The sequence below is a fragment of the Ammospiza nelsoni genome, chromosome W, assembly GCF_027579445.1.
Source record: "Ammospiza nelsoni isolate bAmmNel1 chromosome W, bAmmNel1.pri, whole genome shotgun sequence".
Taxonomy (NCBI): domain Eukaryota; kingdom Metazoa; phylum Chordata; class Aves; order Passeriformes; family Passerellidae; genus Ammospiza; species Ammospiza nelsoni.
The window spans coordinates 19,005,055-19,022,153 of NC_080668.1; the positions used below are offsets into that span (position 1 = coordinate 19,005,055).

At 44.0% G+C, this 17,099-nt stretch overlaps 1 protein-coding gene across 1 annotated transcript in view; it reads left to right on the plus strand.

The window, feature by feature from the left end:
- Positions 1–17,099, plus strand: part of LOC132086188 (homer protein homolog 1-like) — a 242,131-nt gene that overhangs the window by 19,332 nt on the left and 205,700 nt on the right. Inside the window, exon 3 of the mRNA XM_059491664.1 lies at positions 9,496–9,638. Coding sequence (XP_059347647.1) covers positions 9,496–9,638 — 143 coding nt within the window. The remainder of the gene's footprint in view (positions 1–9,495; positions 9,639–17,099) is intronic.

A 17,099-nucleotide genomic window follows, 5' to 3' on the forward strand; every position in this document is an offset into this window, starting at 1 on the left:
ATCCGAAAAGGAAACTCGAGGATCCCGTTGATATTTCTTTTTCGCTGCATCAACTGAATGCAAGAAGCTTTTTGCTGCTTCTGCTGCTGACAGCATCCATGTCGGAACACCTTCCGATGCTGTGATCCTTATGACATCTTCCCCTTGTAGTTCTTCTTCATCTGAGCTTTCATCATCTTCATGAAATCCCGAAGTCGATGGGTAATCCCTTTGTTGTGTTAATATTGTTTTCTTTGAAGTGGTTTTCTTTTTATATAATGTTGGAAAAAATTGCTGCATTGTTGCAGTCTCGCCACGAGATGGCGCTGTGGCTCCGCCGAACCGGTCCGGCATGTCGTGCACTTCTGCCCTCCTGCCACTAGGTGGCGCTGTCACCGGCCTCCCCAGCTCGGATGACGGAATGATCTCGACTGCTCCGGTTCCTCTTCCGGTCGGCTGCCGTGTCGGCGATCTCACTTGAGACCGTGTTTGCTTTGTTTTTAATTCAACTGAAAATGGAACTTGAACACCAGAACGTCTCCCTTGAAGGGAAGGGACTGGGACTCCGAGGATTTCATCCGAAGGTATCAACTCTGGAGAGGGTGTGGTGCTGGGGGACGTAGAGTCCCGAGCACGGCCCCTCCTCGCCCGAGACGTCACAAGGGATTGAGCCCGCCCCCGCCTGCGCTCTACTCTCTGCGCATGCGTGCTCTGTGAGCTGCTCCCTGTCTCTCCCGAGCTGATGTCACTCTCCCCCTCCAGTTCCACCTCCGAGGTTTCTTCCCCTCGGTCCGTCCCTGACTCTGTCTCCTCCCCCTCTGACGTTGTGTCCACTCCCGCCGGTGTGTGTACAGCCCGCCCCCCCGCTGGCACCCGGGTTCGCTCCGCGATCCGAGCCGATCTCCGCACCGGGTCTGACGTCACAACCGCGCGCCTCCCGCGTCTCACTACGGTGGCCCTTTGGGGCTGCGCAATTTCCCCCATTTCGCCGCCCGTGTTTACCGCCTCCGCGCTGGTTTGTGACTCTCGCCCCCGGTTTTTGCGAATTTTGCTCGCCGCGCGTTTTTCTGCTACCCTGCCTGTTGGGGCGGCCGCCACCCCCGGCGCTGTGCTGACAAAAACCGCATCTGCACTCGCGTCTCCCTTTTCTGTCTCTTCACCCGCGCTCCCCGCCAGCTCCGTCGCTGCCGCGCCGTGCCCCCCGCGAGGAAGCGCCTCCCCCCCAGATCCCTTCTCTTCCCCCTGCACCCCCCCCTCCGATCCTGACTCCCTTATAGTCTCCGGAGTTTCAGGACGCTTTAGGAGCTTCTTGGGGTTTCTGGGTTTTGGGACCGGGGGCTTTAATATTATTTCCTGCTCTCTTTTCTCGAGAGCCCTTTCCCCTGCCTTCTTGAGGTCAGAGGTAATTCTTTCCTGGAGCTTTGCTCCTCCCCCTCCTTCCGAGGGTGCAGCAACTTTTCGTTGCTCTCCCAGTCTTTTCGACTGTTCAGATATAGATTCCAGCATTTTTCTTGCCGGCGAGAGCAGCTTTAACGCTGTCTCGTCCTTTTTTGTTGCTAGAAAATATAAGTGCCTATTAATTTCCTGCCAAAACCCCACTTCGAATAGCAGGCATGTTTCGGCCAGTGGGTAATTAAGCCTTGCCCACAACAACAGCTGTTTTAATTCTTTTCTTGGGATCCCTTCTGTATATGCTTGAGCCACGCCTTGTAAGGCGGACAAAATTTGTTTTTGCTCCTGGGACAGTGTACCCCCCATATTCTTATTTTTTGGCCTTCTCACCGACTCTGTCGTCAGAGCTGTCCGGAGGCTCCTGTCTCTGTCCAGCAGGTCACAGGAGAAGGATCCAGAGGCGCCTTCTGGTTCCGATCCGGGCTGCTCTGCGAACTGCCTTCGGCAGAAGCTGAGAGATGGAATTCTCAGTGACTGCTGTTTTTTTGCAGACTCTTCTGGCCGTTTTTCTTTTCTTTTCTTTTCTTTTCTTTTCTTTTCTTTTCTTTTCTTTTCTTTTCTTTTCTTTTCTTTTCTTTTCTTTTCTTTTCTTTTCTTTTCTTTTCTTTTCTTTTCTTCTTTCTTCTTTTCCTTTTTTTTTTTTTTCTCAGGCTTCTCTCCTCAGGAGCTGCCCTCTCGGCTCTTCAGCTCTTCAGCTCTTCAGCTCTTCAGGGCTGATCCCCCCCCGAAAGGGTTGGTGGGGGGTGCCCACGCAGCGAACGCCACTTGTAAGGTTTTCTGTGTTGCTGTTTAGGTGGCCTGGAAAGGCCCAGGGATGGCCTTGGAGAGCCGACGCTTCAAAGAACGAGGAGAGACTTCTGATCTTGTCTCGGTCTTGGTGTTTATTAATTGTTTATCTAAAAGATTTTCTTTCAGCCCGACAGAGGTCTGCACAGCAAGTCAGCCATGGGCACACTGCGAGCCCCCGGGGCGGTCACTTATCTTTATACTCGAAGTTACGTATACAATATTTATCATTTCTCCCCAATACCTTCTACCCTTATTAACTGGTGCACTTTTAGTAATGACCAATCCCAAAGTGCCACCACCACCACAGAAGATGGAGGCCAAGAAGAAGAAGAAGAAGGACAGGACACGCCCCAATTCCTCCATCTTACTTCTCTAGACCCCCCTGTACCAAAATCCTAAACCCTGTGTTTTACACTTTAACTAACTTATCCCTTCACCATTCACCCAGTGGAATCCTCCCAGTCCTCATACAGGTCTCATCTCCTGTGTAGGATCAAAATCCTGCCACCAGACACTTCTGGCAACATTCCAGGATTCCCGAGCCCCCCAAGGGTGGTCTCGGCCTCTCTGCACCTCCATCCTGAGGTGCTGAGATCCCACACAGGTGCAGAGATTAAGATAAGAATTGTTTTTTCTGAGCTTCCTCACAGCTTCTCAGGAAAATCCTGGGAGAGAATTAAGTCTCTCTCTGTTCAGAGAATATGTGATTACCACATTAATTTTCATCTGTTGGCTCTTAGCTGTGTTAATAAGTTAGTGTGTTATTCCAAAAGATACAGTTAGTGGAAGTGCTGGCACATCAGCATAGTAGTCTTCACATAATTAATGCTCCTCATTAGTTCTCCAGAAAGAAGAGAGTTTTGAGAAGATGAGAAGTGATGGCTTTACTACAGACTCCAGCACTTCCATAGAGTTGGAGCTTATTTGAAGAAATTTATGTCTAGGGGAAAGACGGGTGCTTAGTACTGGGGAGGGAAGGTGGGACTCCAGAGATGTTTGAAGGAGTACTTGCTCTTATTTTGATTATCTGCCAAGAAGTGGCTGCAGGGCACGTAATTCCAGTGTTGCCTTTCTCAATCATTTTACTTTTTTCCCTTTTACGTAGTGATCCTTTGCAGAGAGGGGAAGGAAAAAGAAGAAGAAGATATATTTTCAGTGGCCAGTCAAGACTTTGTAGGAACCTGGTTTTTAAAGGAAGTTTTGACAGGAAAGGCATTGGGAGGTAGTGTGTGAGTGGTGAGCAGTATCTCAGTTAGCTACAAGTGTCAATCCCTCTGCTGTCTTGAACTTGTAGATATCATTCTACATTAAATTAATAATAGGTAGGAAGATACTCCATATAAAAACTGTAAAATATACTTTTAAAACTTACATAAAATGTGTTACATTTCTAATAGTACTGCTGTAAAAAAATGCATTCTTTTGTTCCTGTCATAAACTGTATCTTACAGTGATAAGCCACCCATTGTCTATTTTCAGTTACAGGCTTGCCTATGCACTGAAAGTGCAACACTTTCATCTGGAGTTCACTAAGTAGCATGAATCAATAGGCTGAAAACTGTGTTCCACCTTTTTCCTCCTTTATTTTTAAACTAATGTTAATTAGGTTCAACTACAGAACTGAATAGTGCAAGTTGTGGGATTTGCACCCTCACCCCATCAGTCTTACAACCAGCTGAAGAACTGGAGTCTGAATCTCAGTTCTTTTTTTTTTTTCTAAGCCAGAATCTTTCTTCAGCTATTACTTTTGACCTTGGTCATATCAGATTAGGAACATTGTTAATTCTTGAAATCGTGTGGTGAGTAAATAAAAGTAGTCAAATAAATAAAAATAATCCAGTTCTTTCTTCTGTGGTTCTGACACACTCCTATAATATTAAGAATAGCTATTGCCTGAAAAATGTTAGTATCACAACATTCTTATAGTGCAATGAAGGGGTTGGTTTTGGCAAAATGGTCATGGTTTTATCATCTTTTATCTTTTTCTTTGAAGTACTCAATTTACTTCTGAACCTTGTGGAAAAAATGGGATATTGTGTGAATTGCTATACTGGAACAAATGTTTCAGACATTATGGTATCTGAATCACTAGCAGGCAGTCTTATGCCATTGCCAGTCTATGAAGAAGAATGATGCCAGGGAAATGTATGGAATACTTAATCACAAACCAATACAATGCTTAATAAAAAAAGAAGATGTAATTCTTTTGGTTTGTTTTGTTCATGGATTTGAATTACCTAATCCTTCTTTTCTTTTATTCCATATTTAGTCACTGTTGGAGATTAAAATAAGTTTACTTATAGAACATTAGAAATCAGTTGTGTAGGTTTAATTGTAACTTACAGCTTAGCATGAGTGGGCCCTGCTTAAAAGTTACCGTAGGTGAACTCTGAATGAACTGTCAGCATGAATGGCTGACCAGGGGAGGAAGAAGAAAGGGTTGAGATGCTGAAGGGCCCCAAGGCTTCCCCAAATTGGAAGATTAGAGAAATTAATGTCCTGCCCACATGGACATGGAGGAAGAATCCAATGAGGTGTTAGAAGACCACAGACCACAAATCACCATAGGACGAAGAGGCATGTGAAGATCAGGTGCACAGACTGTAAGGGTGTGAAGGTCCAGGGATTTTTTGTTTGGGGTCCCTCTGGAGGCACCCAACTTGAGCTGAAATAAACTGCCTCAGAACCTAGGGTCTGAACTCTTCTTTTACAGTCACCATTAAAAGGTTGTTTGAGCTGTGCTGTGAAGTCTGCTTGTTTTACTTTAGAGTCTGTTTTATGAGTGCATGCATTTTCTTAATAAGATTTTGAAATTTAAGACATCTTTTGATTGATTCCCCTTTATTGTGCTTAGTTTGTATGTTGTAGACAACTGTCATTCTTATACTGCTTGGCATCACCAGTCCTGGATACTTAGTAGGGCCAGGGCTCCTTTATACAGTGCAGATGTGGTATATGTTTTTTAGAACATCTAGCATAGTTTGGGAAGAGGAGGAAATACAGAAACTCTTGGGTTCATAATGCCTTTCATTTAATGGCAGTGAAAAAACCTTTATCAAATCAGAGGATTAATAATAGACAAACACATAATTTGTGTAAAATAATTAATGTGCTTGATTATCTTGCCAGATCTGCACTCCTTTGACACTTTAATTTCAATTCAAATCAGTTTTAGTTCAGTAAAATTGTTCTGTAAAAATATTTAATTTTGACATCCAAAGTAGTAACACTTTAAGTAATAGTTTTGTTTATAAAATAAATACTTTCTTCCTGAAAGTAGGTAACAGTTTGCATTCATAAAATAAATAATTTACATTTATATTATAAATAAAACTTTTTATTTGGGGAATAAATCAGTGTAAGCTAATTATTTTCTGCTTTTTAATCAGTAGGAATTTAATAAGATGCAGAATGAAGACACTTGTGCATGTGCATTGTGTAACTTGAGGAATGCTAAATATAATTGTGGTGGTTTTGGTTTGATGTAACCAGGTAGAATAATAGAACTTGAAGTCATTATTAAAATTTTTTTTGTATAACTCTGTATTACTCAGTAATTCAAGTTGTAGAGTGAGATATGTCTCTCACTATGTGAGAAATATAGAAGAATAAAAGCAAAATTTTGACAATTGTGTTGCAAATTATTAATATAATTTCAAGTGTAATGACAATGTTGAACAATATTGTTGGTTAAGCGACACCAGTGCTTTATGGAAGGAAATAATGGCAGCCAGATCTTATTTTCTTTAAAAGAATTTAGTTTTTCCATCTGGTCAATTCTCAAAGTCAAGGGCAACATTTCTTATAGGATCAGATTCAGTACTGGTCTTTAAAAAGCCTTATCCTTGTAAACTAGTTGAAGGCTACAAGTGGAGGCTTAAAAACAGACCCATATTTTGTAAGATCATGACCATCTTCAGATACTTGCAATTTCTTCTGAGATTGCTGTTCTTCAGTTTTCTACCCAGTGTCAAAGAAATGGGAAGAGGAGCTGCTGGCCTTCCAGAGACTGTGCTTGTGCTCCAGTTGCAGTGGTTTTGGTTCTCTGATTTAAGTTTTCTTCAATTTTGAGATTTCCTAACTAATGTACTGATGAGTGTGGTGGGTTTTTACTGCTGGTTAATCACTCATGCACTCACTTCCTGCTGTGAGATAGGATTAGGAGAAAGGTAAAGAAGGCTTAAAACTTTAAAAGGGTATAAAGAAAATTTTATTAACAGTAATTAGGAGGGAAAAAAGTAGTAAGAATTAAAAAAAACTCTTGAAAACACTTATTCTCCCCCCACAACCTTTTTTGTCCACTGACAATATAAAGAAACAAAACCTAAAATTTCCAGTCAGTTTGTCACCTCTGAATTAGTTTTTCTTCAGTTTACTTAGGGAGAGAAGTCCCTCTTGATAAGGTTATGGAGACTTCTCTACAAGAGGAAAAAAAAAGTTTTCTCGTGGTTTTTTCACAGCTAGTAGTTGCCAGAGAGAAATTGTTATCATGAAACCCCTCCCATTTTCTATAACCTTTCTTAGAGCTTGTCAATGGGCCATGTTAACTTATGGAGTATTGTTTTAAAGATGAGCTGTTCAAAGGTAAAAGTTCTCATTATCTATCTTTAAAATCATCTTCATTGCTGGGAATAGAGATTTTCTTCTTCTCCTGGGGGCACGGGAGAAGGTATTCTCCTTTTCTCTGTTTAAACTTCTCATGGAATCACAGTTACTTTAACATTTGCATACTTTAACATGGAGGCCTTTGCTTGATCTTAATTTGAACTCTTCATCTCCCTATAGTTTTATGTGTTATAGGGAAAAAGAGTCTTTTTTCCATAGTTTACAAGAGGATTTTAGTCTCAAGACTAAGGCATCTCCTCATCCCTCCCATCTGGGACTTGACTTCTTTACTGATCTTGATGTTTTTATGTTGTTCTTTTACATGCTTGTATCGTGTTCCTTTCTCTCACTCAAGGGAGGATTGAAATACTGAAAGGGTTAACATGTCGCTTGGGCCCTTGACCTGCAGGTAACTTGAAGTGGGAGCTGCAGCTGAGTTGTGTTAGGTTTCATGGTTGGTCTTTGGTTTTTTCTGCATTTACTTCTAGCCGCAGGGCCACTTTGCACAGCTGCAGGGCTGTTTCTGGTCTCAACCGCGCTGAGGGGAGGGGCCCTGACGGCAAGATCTTAACAGCCTCGGCCAGCCCTGCTCCGGCCAGGCTTCCGCAGCCTCCCTCCCCCTTCCTGCCTGGCTACTGCTGGGGGCCCTGCCCGGCCCGGCCAGAACGGGGTTGATAGGGAGCCAGCGGGCAGCCCGGGAGAAGGGGCCCAGCCCATGGCAGGGCTGCCCGGGCTGGCCTGGCCGAGACGGGGGCCGGGGTTTGTTACCTTTTTGCCGACCAGAAAAGAAAGAGGAAGTTTTTGAGGTTTTTTTTTTTGTCTTTAACATGTGTGAAAAACGCCAATCACTTGTTTTTAAAATTTTTAAAAGTTTAATAGTAATAAAATAGTTATAAAAATAGTAACACAGAGTAATAACAATTTGGACAAATTGAATTAAGACAATATGAGACAATAAAAACAAAGAGTTACGGACGTCCGGGTACCTTTTTCTGGGCATCACGAGCCCAAAAAAGGACACCCGTTAACAAAGGATTAACCCTTAAGAACAATAGCCTGTTGCATATTCATACTTCATACATGATGCATAAATTCCATTCAAATACAGGATTCTGTCTGGTCAGTGTCAACTTCTTCCTCCGAATCCTAACAGCGCCTCCAAGCCGGGAAGAAGTTTGTTTCTTCTGATAAGAAGGCAATAAATTCCCTTTCTCTGAAAGATCTAGGTGTCCTGTGGCTGCTATCTCGCTGCAAGCCCTTTCTGTTAAACAAAGCATCTTACATAGCATCGTTTCTATTTTAACAATTTTTATAACCTAAAACTATATTTAACACAGTACTGAAGAGAATTAATACAGCATTATTTTCTAACACAACACATATAATATTCATTTTAATATTTGCAAAAAGCCAATCATAAAATACATGCATTTTTCACAACATGTGTTTTTCACAGAGGCGTGCCCAGTATTTAGTGGTTTAACAGACTGTCTGTTACACAAAAAGCTTTTGCCTCACTGTCCTAAATTCTTCCCGTGTCAAACTATGACACCAGTTTAGTACAGTAAATAGCAGTTTTATCTCTTCTCCATGCAGATGGTAAAATCTCTGTGGCCATAGAAGGTGCTTACCTTTTGGAAATACTGTAATTCAACCAGTCCTCTGCTGGATAGTCACCCCTCCATGACATCCACTGAACTCTATTCATGAAACTCTCTCTTAGAGTTAAATGCTAACACTTGATTACTAAAAGCCTACTAAGACATTTTGAAATTGAAGTGAGCTACTTAGCTTATATGACATGATATAATAGGAAAGAAAATATCAAAATTAAACCACATACAGGGACTGAAAAACCTAAAATGTTCCAACTTAGGATTTGGGCTACACAATGTACTTTGGTTTTTTTTTTTTTTTTTTTAAGAAGCACTTTTCAGTGACTAGAAATTGAAAAATAGTGTTTGTTGGCCAAAACATAAATGTATGTGTTGACATAATGAGAGCTGATTAAAACTGTACCAGTGCCTTCTGCCAGTGCCTTCTGCAAGGAAGAAAGCCAGTAAGTTTTTCAGGTGTAGCTGCCTGGATATAACTGGAGTATTCTCCTTCCCAGATGATACTATGACCAGCAAGAGCTAGGCCAGGCTAACATCTATGAAAGTTTTGCGTGGATTGTGCTGAAGTTTTCTTTACAGATGGCTTATAGGCAAAACTGTGAATGCACCTGTTCACTTTAGTTAATACGTAGAATGAAAGCTAGATTTTGAAACAAATATCAGAATTGGTTTTTTCACCATGTTAGAATGTAAAACAAGAGATAAGAATCCTTGGTGTCAATAGTTGCCTGTTATGTACCTGGCTGAGGGCTGCATAAAATATCAAGTAAGAGAGTGAGGTCTGTGATAAGTGTGAGGCTGGACACTTGCAAATAAATCATAGGTCAGTTGTGTTTTGTGCAAGATAATTTGAATCCTATAGTAATACACTTCTAAATTAAATTGACATGATGAAATATGCCCATGAGTGATGCAGGAAATCTGTGAGCCTCACATTAATACTGTCTAAAGTTCATATCTCATATAAGAATTAAATTAATGATAGTGCTTATATACACACAGCCTTCCTGAGCAGGTCACTGAGTAATTCTGTCATTTGTTTCTTTTACTTAAGGAATCAGCTGGAGGGGATATTCAGTTTCCTTTAACGCCAGAAAGTATTAATGGGACAGATGACGAGAGAGTGATGGCAGAAGTGAGGCAGAACTCAGAATCAAGGGCTGAGCCAATCCAGAGCGCATTGCCATTTACTCATAGGTACAGATTCCATTCCCACATCCTGATTAAGTGATACTTATCTCCTTCCTTGTTAAAGGGACCTTCTCCTATGTCATGGCTTCCAACTAGCAAAGTTAAATTACATAATTAAAAAAAAAAAAAGTTTTGCTTTCAGATTTACATTAAAAACTTTGTTTATGCAAAAAAAAAAAAAAAAGAGGAAATGTCTTTGAGTAACATTTTGGTGGGCATTATTTTGTTGTTTAATCAGCTGAATGCAAGCCCTTAAACACTGGTTAGTGCAGGTGTCCATTTTAACAGGAAGCATTATTTCAATGTTTGAGATCTTAGTAAACTTGATTGCTTCTTAGAATATTCAAATTTAATTATTTTTGCACGCATTTTCTTTAAATTAATTATAGGATTGGATGCCAGCCTTTCATGGATTAGTTGTTGGAAGAAAAGCGACTCTTACAACACTTATGAATTATAAAATTTAAAGCAGCCTCAAATTAAAAAGTTCTTTGAGAGTTTAAAACATTTTCATCTTCTTTTTGAAAAATGAGAAAAGTATAGTTCTGCTTCAGACTGAATTTTAAATCATTGCATTAGGAGTATTGTACTCTGTTCTTTAAGAAAACTAGATCTTTTAATTATACAAATAATCAGAAAGGATGGGTATATCTCACCTGTGGGAACAGTACCAAACACCTGGCATCTTAAATCAAGATTAGAACAAGAGGATGTTGACCCTAAAGGCTCTGCTAATCTGTGTGTTTGCTGAGTGTGCTGTGAGAAATCACTTCAGTGGAAAACCACTGTATGTGTGTGTGACTTACTTTGGCCAAAGACAGTTGTTGTGGTGTGCTGTAATGTCCCATTTTAGACTTCCAGGTCACTTCCCCAGGTGTGCCTATACCTCTCTCCCTTCCCCCTTGCCCCCATGCTGAGTGAGTCCTGTCAATCAGGCATAACATTCCAGCAAGGCGTCGTGTGGTTGGTCAAGTTCAAAGGATGCCCCTCAGGCCCAGGGGTCATTGGCCTGTCTAGGTGTCATCCCCCCCTGAGACCCTGCCCCTCTCACCTGGTTGGGTGGCTCACCTGTTCCCTCCCCTTCCCCTGTCCCTGAGCTTAAAAAGGTGATCAGACCACTCAGCCAGGATTCTGTTGGAGCAGTTGCCTACATTTAGACCTCTGTAACCATGGAATAAACCTCTGGATTTAAACCCTCCAGCAGAATCCATCTCTTTTTCTCTTCACCACCGCCAGAAGCCATTCCTCCTGAGGTAAACGGAGTTCCTAACAAGCCTGGACTTGTTCAGTGCCCAGCTGCAGTCTCCAGCAAGCCAAGGTATCTCTGGGGTGATTACACCACAGTTGCTGCCTTTGGCCTAGCAGCAAGGGTCAGACTGGCCCAGGCACTATCTAACTGGTAATATTGGGATTCATATTCCAAGATTTTGGCGTCCCTGGGTGGGCAAAGCGACTCTGCAGCCCGAGACGGACTCGCAGTACCTCAGAGAAGCTTCTGGCAGCCGTGCATCCAGCTGAGAAGGGCTTTGGTTGCAACGCCCTCAGCTAGAGACTTTGGGAATATTCCCAGAAGAAGTTTCGTGGACTGTTCGGCGCCTCTGGAAAGCCCAGCTCCTTTGTGGTGAGCAGATTTTCCAGAGGGAGGACAGGGTAGCCTCTCTTGCCCATAGAGAGGTCCTGTTCCGGTGAGGAGACCTGCCTTAGACCCCAGCCAGCTACAGCTTCCATTTCGGGTGAGTATCTCTGCTCTCGGTGGAGCAGAAGCTCAAAAACAGACTCTGCCGTGAGTTCTGTTCCTTTTTTTGCCCTTGCATTTTTGGCTGCGCAGCCCCACAGATGGGAATTCATTGCGTTCTAGCTTTTAGCTTTCTGCTGCGTGTGTTACTCTCTTTTGGAATTCGTGCCGGAGCGGGAGTGCTCTCTGCCCTTCCCCCCGGCTCTGCAGCGCAGCGTGCTCGGCTCTCTCCACGTGGTCAAGGGATATCTCTCTCTCTCTCTCTGTGCGGGGGAGGGGGGGCTCTCGGCTCTCTTGCCATGGGGGACTCTCTTTCTCAGCTCTCTGTGCGGGGGAGGGGGGGCTCTCCACGTGGCCGGGGGATCTCTCTCTCTGTGCGGGGGTGGGGGGTTGTTCTCTGCACACGCGGCGCGGGGGGCCCCAGTTTCAGCTTGCCGCGTGGCTGCTCTCTCTGCTCCGCGGGGGGGCTGCATTCCACTGCGGGGGAGGCTTTGTGTCTGCCTCGGCTCGGCAGGTCGTGCCCTGCTGCTGCTGCCTGGGAATTTTAAAAGCAGTATATACAGCTGCATTGTGAAGCTTTTGTCTGTTCGTTATCATTTTCCTATCTGTGGTTTTTTTTAGAAATCGGTAGCTGATTTTGGCTTTGTTTTTGGTCAGGCGGGATTTAGTACTTTGCCTTTTTACATCTAACATGGGTTCGAAACTCAGCATTGTACAAAAAGGGATGTATTATAATATTGCTAGCATTTTAGACAGTAGTAATGTTAAGTTCTCAATGGGAAAATTGAAACAGTTTATAAGATGGCTTTTCCTCCACTTCCCAAAAATCTCCCCTGAAGAAATTCACAATATTCAATTCTGGGATAAAGTTGGGGATGAATTAATAATCTTAGGACAATCTGGCAATGCACCCTCAGCTAAATTTGTGTTTTGGAGTTTACAAATTCAAACAGCATTGCTCAAACAAAAGGAAATGGAGAAAAAGCCAAATGTAAAACCATGTACCTCTGCTCTCCCTGTTTCTCCCTCTCCTAGCTCTAAAACCCCTCAACCTCTTTCCCCCAAACTTGGTATTTTAAAGAGAGCACACTCATTGGGATGTCAACTCCCAGAGTCTGTTGAAATGCCTGAGTTGCCCTGTCCACAAGGCCCTGGCCAGGCTGCGTGGAACCTTTCCCAATCCCCTGTTCCCCTCCTCTGAAACCCACAGCACGTGTCAGCTTTCCAGAGAGCAGTGATGCCCAAAATGGCCCCCCGTCCCTAGGGGGTCCACAAGATGGTGGATGCCATGTGGCATCTTCCCAAACCTGGTCTTCTTCTTCCCAAAATCCTCTTAAGCATCCCAAAACTCCAGCCCCATCCCCCTCTCCTCCTGCTCCTCGTGACACCTTTCCCCCTCCCTCTCCTGCTATACCCTCAGCTCCGCCCCTCTACTCCTCCCAGGGGGCGTCTGCTGATGTGATGTGACCAGGTGTCCCCGCCCCCTGCCAGCCCCTTGACCCCGCCCCTTGTTCCCACGGTGTCCCCGCCCCCTGCTTGCCCCCTTACCCCGCCCCCTGTTCCCACGGTTTCCCCACCCCTTGCCAGCCCCCTGTCCCCGCCCCCTGTTCCCATTGCATCCCCGCCCCCTCCCCGGGTTCCCACGGTGGGGACACACCCACTGCCATTCCCCAAACCTGTATCTGTTATCCCAATGCTTCCAATTCAAGGGATACAGAGCAGGGAACAGCAGATTCAATGCATAGTCCCATGTTGTCACTGGCCCCTGTTACCTTTCAGCCTGCAGCTCAGGGAGTAGCAGCCCCAACTGCTAATTGGAGTTCTTTTGGACGACAATTGATTAAAGAGATCTGTAAGTCTCATAAAGAATATGGTCCACACAGTTCATATTTCCGTGGCCTTTTAAATTCTGAATTGAGTAGGACTGTAGTGATTCCACATGATTTAAAACAGCTTTTTTCCTGTCTCATGACCTCCATGGAATTCAAATTATGGGAAATAGCATGGAAACAAATGCTAAATGATGCTCTCCCAGGCTTGCATGCTGATCCAAACACAGCCAAAGACAACAGTGGTAACCCTATCACCATTGAGCACTTCTGTGGTGAGGGCCAATGGTCTTCACCCCCAATCAAAGCTACTGCAATTCCTGCAGAAACACTCGAGAAGGTAAAAGAAGCAGCTGAAAAAGAGTTCTTTTCCCTACAGCCTGAGGGGCCTTTTGAGCCCTATAGTAAAATTAAACAGCTATCATCAGAGCCTTTTTTGAAATTTGTAGAAAGGTTAACTAGAGCCATTGAAATACAAGTTAAAAAAGAGAATGCTAGGGAAGCAATTTTACAGGAAATGGCATTTACAAATGCAAATAAACAGTGTCAAACGGCAATCCTGAGCCTTCCTATAGAACCTACCCTACACTAAAAGATATGCTTCTAGTCTGTAACAGGAAAGTGCCTCTGATGAGTGTGGCTGAAGACACCAGACCAAGGCTGCTGCCAAGACCACCTCAGTGTGTCACCATTGCCAGCCCTGCGCCTTTCCCCTCAGCACATCAGTACCCTGGGCAGCAGCGGAGACCAGCAATGGCTGAGCCCACAAAACCATGCCTGCTTTGTAACAACCTAGGGCACTGGAGTAACCAGTGCCCCCTGAAAAGGGAATTTGATGAATTTAGAAATGGCAGGGGAGGAGAACTACAAGCCCTCCCTGGGGGTCAACAACAACAAAAAAACTGAAAAGGGAGCGCCGGCCTGCCAGGCGTGCAGACACAAAAAGAGCAGGCCATGGGAATAAGGGTAGCAAAACAAATCAAGCGCGCGATAATATTAATATTTGTGTAAGTGAAGCAGGTGCTTCAAAGACTGTGTATGATTTAGGTGATCCTGTGTTAACCACGTCTTCTGTCAATGAGCCTTACAGGTTGCAGCTGACAGAGTCACTCCACCTGAAGGACACTGACTTGCATTTTTTCTCTGTAAATCCTGAACAGAAGGGTACTTGGAACCGAATTCGTTGTAAGTACATCGTCATTGAGGACACCAAACTGTTGCCTTCTAGATCAAGGCAGGCGACCTGGTTCTGAGGTACAGCTCGACAGCCCACTCTCCAGGGCCGTTCGGGCCAATGACACACGCAGACACCAATGTGGTGGACGGTCAAAAGGCGTTTATTACTTCTTCCCATGGGGTCTTATAGTCTAAGGGGTCTCTACATCAAAAAGGGGTTTGTCTTTCTTATCTATGGTTAGTAGGGAATGGAAAAGTACTGGGTAGGGAGTGGAAAGTTGCTGACTTCAGTGGGGCAACATTCCTATTGTTAGTGGGGCCACATTCCTATTGTTAGTTTCTTATCTATGAGTAACAGAGGGTCTTATCTACGGGAAACAGAGGGTCCTGCCTTTCCGTGACATCGCGACAATCTTCCGCAGCGCCTCTTCCCTAGCTACCACACCAAACACACACTACAAGAGATCAAAATTGCTCCGGGAATGACAACATCAGATCCTGAGCAATTCGTTCTCGGCCTACACTGTTTCCACCCACCCCTGTTTCTTCCCAAGGGACAAATTGTTGCACAAGCTATCCCTGTGCCATCTTTACCTGAAAATATCGAAAAACAAGGGCCCACAGTCGCTTGAGTACAAGTTATTGGGAAAAACAAACCCAAATTATGGTGTAATGTCAGTGGGGGTGGGGAGTCTAAATGCATTGAGATGCTTGTAGACACGGGTGCAGACTGCACAGTGATTCCAGTACAAGATTGGCCATCACATTGGCCTTTGCAAAATGTTGCCGGTCACCTTCAAGGTGTAGGAGGTCTGCAATTGGCAAGACAATCCAAAAGCATTATTCAATTCGAGGGACCAAACGGACAATCGGCAAATATCCGTCCATTTGTGTTAGATTATTCGGAACCTTTGTTAGGGAGAGATTTAATGGCCCAGTGGGGTGTCACAATTGATATTCCAGACTCTCCACAGCATTTTTGTGCAGCAGTCATTGAACAACAGAGCCCCACCCAAAAACTGAAGTGGAAAACAAGCAAACCAGTTGATGTGAAACAGTGGCCGCTCAGTAAACAAAAATTAAAGGTGCTTGAGGAACTAGTGGAAGAGCAACTAAAAAAGGGCCACATTGTGGAGACCATGTCCCCATGGAACTCTCCAGTGTTTGTCATCCAAAAAGCTGACAAAAAGAGATGGCGGCTCCTCTGTGACCTCTGACAAATTAATAATGTAATTGAAGATATGGGTTCTCCCCAACCTGGTATGCCATCCCCAACAATGCTTCCCCAAGATTGGAAATTAGCTGTTATTGATATTAAAGATTGAAAGATTGTTTTTTCCAAATCCCCTTGCACCCTGACGATGCACTGTGTTTTGCATTCTCCGTCCCTTCCATTAATATGGAATCACCCATGAAAAGGTACCATTGGACCGTTCTTCCTCAGGGATTAAAGGTATCTCCAGCTATCTGCCAGTGGTATGTCTCTTCCCTGCTTTCTCCAGTGCGTGCAGCCGCAGAGAAGGCCATCATCTATCATTATAGGGATGATATCCTTGTGTGTGCCCCCAATGATGATTTACTCACACATGCGCTTGACCTAACGATCGATGCATTGATTGTTGCAGGGTTCGAGCTCCAGGAAAAAAAAATTCAAAAGATGCCACCTTGGAAGTATTTGGGCTTAGAAATTGGAAATAGGACCATTGTTCCTCAAAAACTAGAAATCAATCCAAGGATCAAGACCCTTGCAGATGTCCACAAGTTGTGTGGGTCTTTGAATTGGGTAAGACCGTGGCTCGGTCTGACTAATGAAGACCTTGCCCCTCTTTTCAATTTATTGAAAGGGGGAGAGGACCCAGGTGCTCCTAGGTCCATTACCCCAGAGGCACGGAAAGCTCTAGAAAAGGTTCAGATTGCAATGTCCACAAGACAGGCCAACCGATGCCGGCCTGACCTGCCATTCAAATTTATCATCCTAGGTAAGTTGCCACACCTCCATGGAATTATTTTCCAGTGAGAGGAAAAACAAACACCTAAGGCAAAGGACACACCAAAAAAGGACCGGGACCAGAGGGACCCTCTCTTGATCATAGAATGGGTTTTCCTCAGTCACAAAAGGTCCAAGAGACTGACAAAGCCTCAGGAGCTGATAGCGGAACTGATCCTGAAAGCAAGGACCCGGATCAGGGAGTTAGCAGGATGTGATTTTAAGTGCATTCACATTCCAGTTGAATTAAAATCAGGTCAAAATACTATGAAAATACTGGAACAATTGTTTCAAGAAAATGAAGTGTTGCAGTTTGCTCTGGATTCCTACTCAGGACAAATTTCGGTAGCGCGGCCCACTCACAAATTGTTCGAACAAGATGTTCAATTTACTTTAAAATTGAGAAGTGCTCTAAGTAGGAGACCTTTAAAAAGGGCTCTGACTGTCTTTACAGATGCATCCGGGAGGTCCCACAAGTCCGTTATGACTTGGAAGGATCCTCAAACCCAGCAGTGGGAGACAGACATTGTTGAGGTGGAAGGTTCACCTCAGGTTGCTGAATTGGCTGCGGTTGTTAGGGCCTTTGAAAGGTTCTCAGAACCATTTAATCTGATTACAGACTCTGCATACGTGGCAGGAGTAGTATCCAGGGCAGATCAAGCAATACTGCAAGATGTGTCTAACATCACACTTTTCAAATTGCTCTCAAAACTGGTAAAGTTAGTCACTCACCGAGAGCA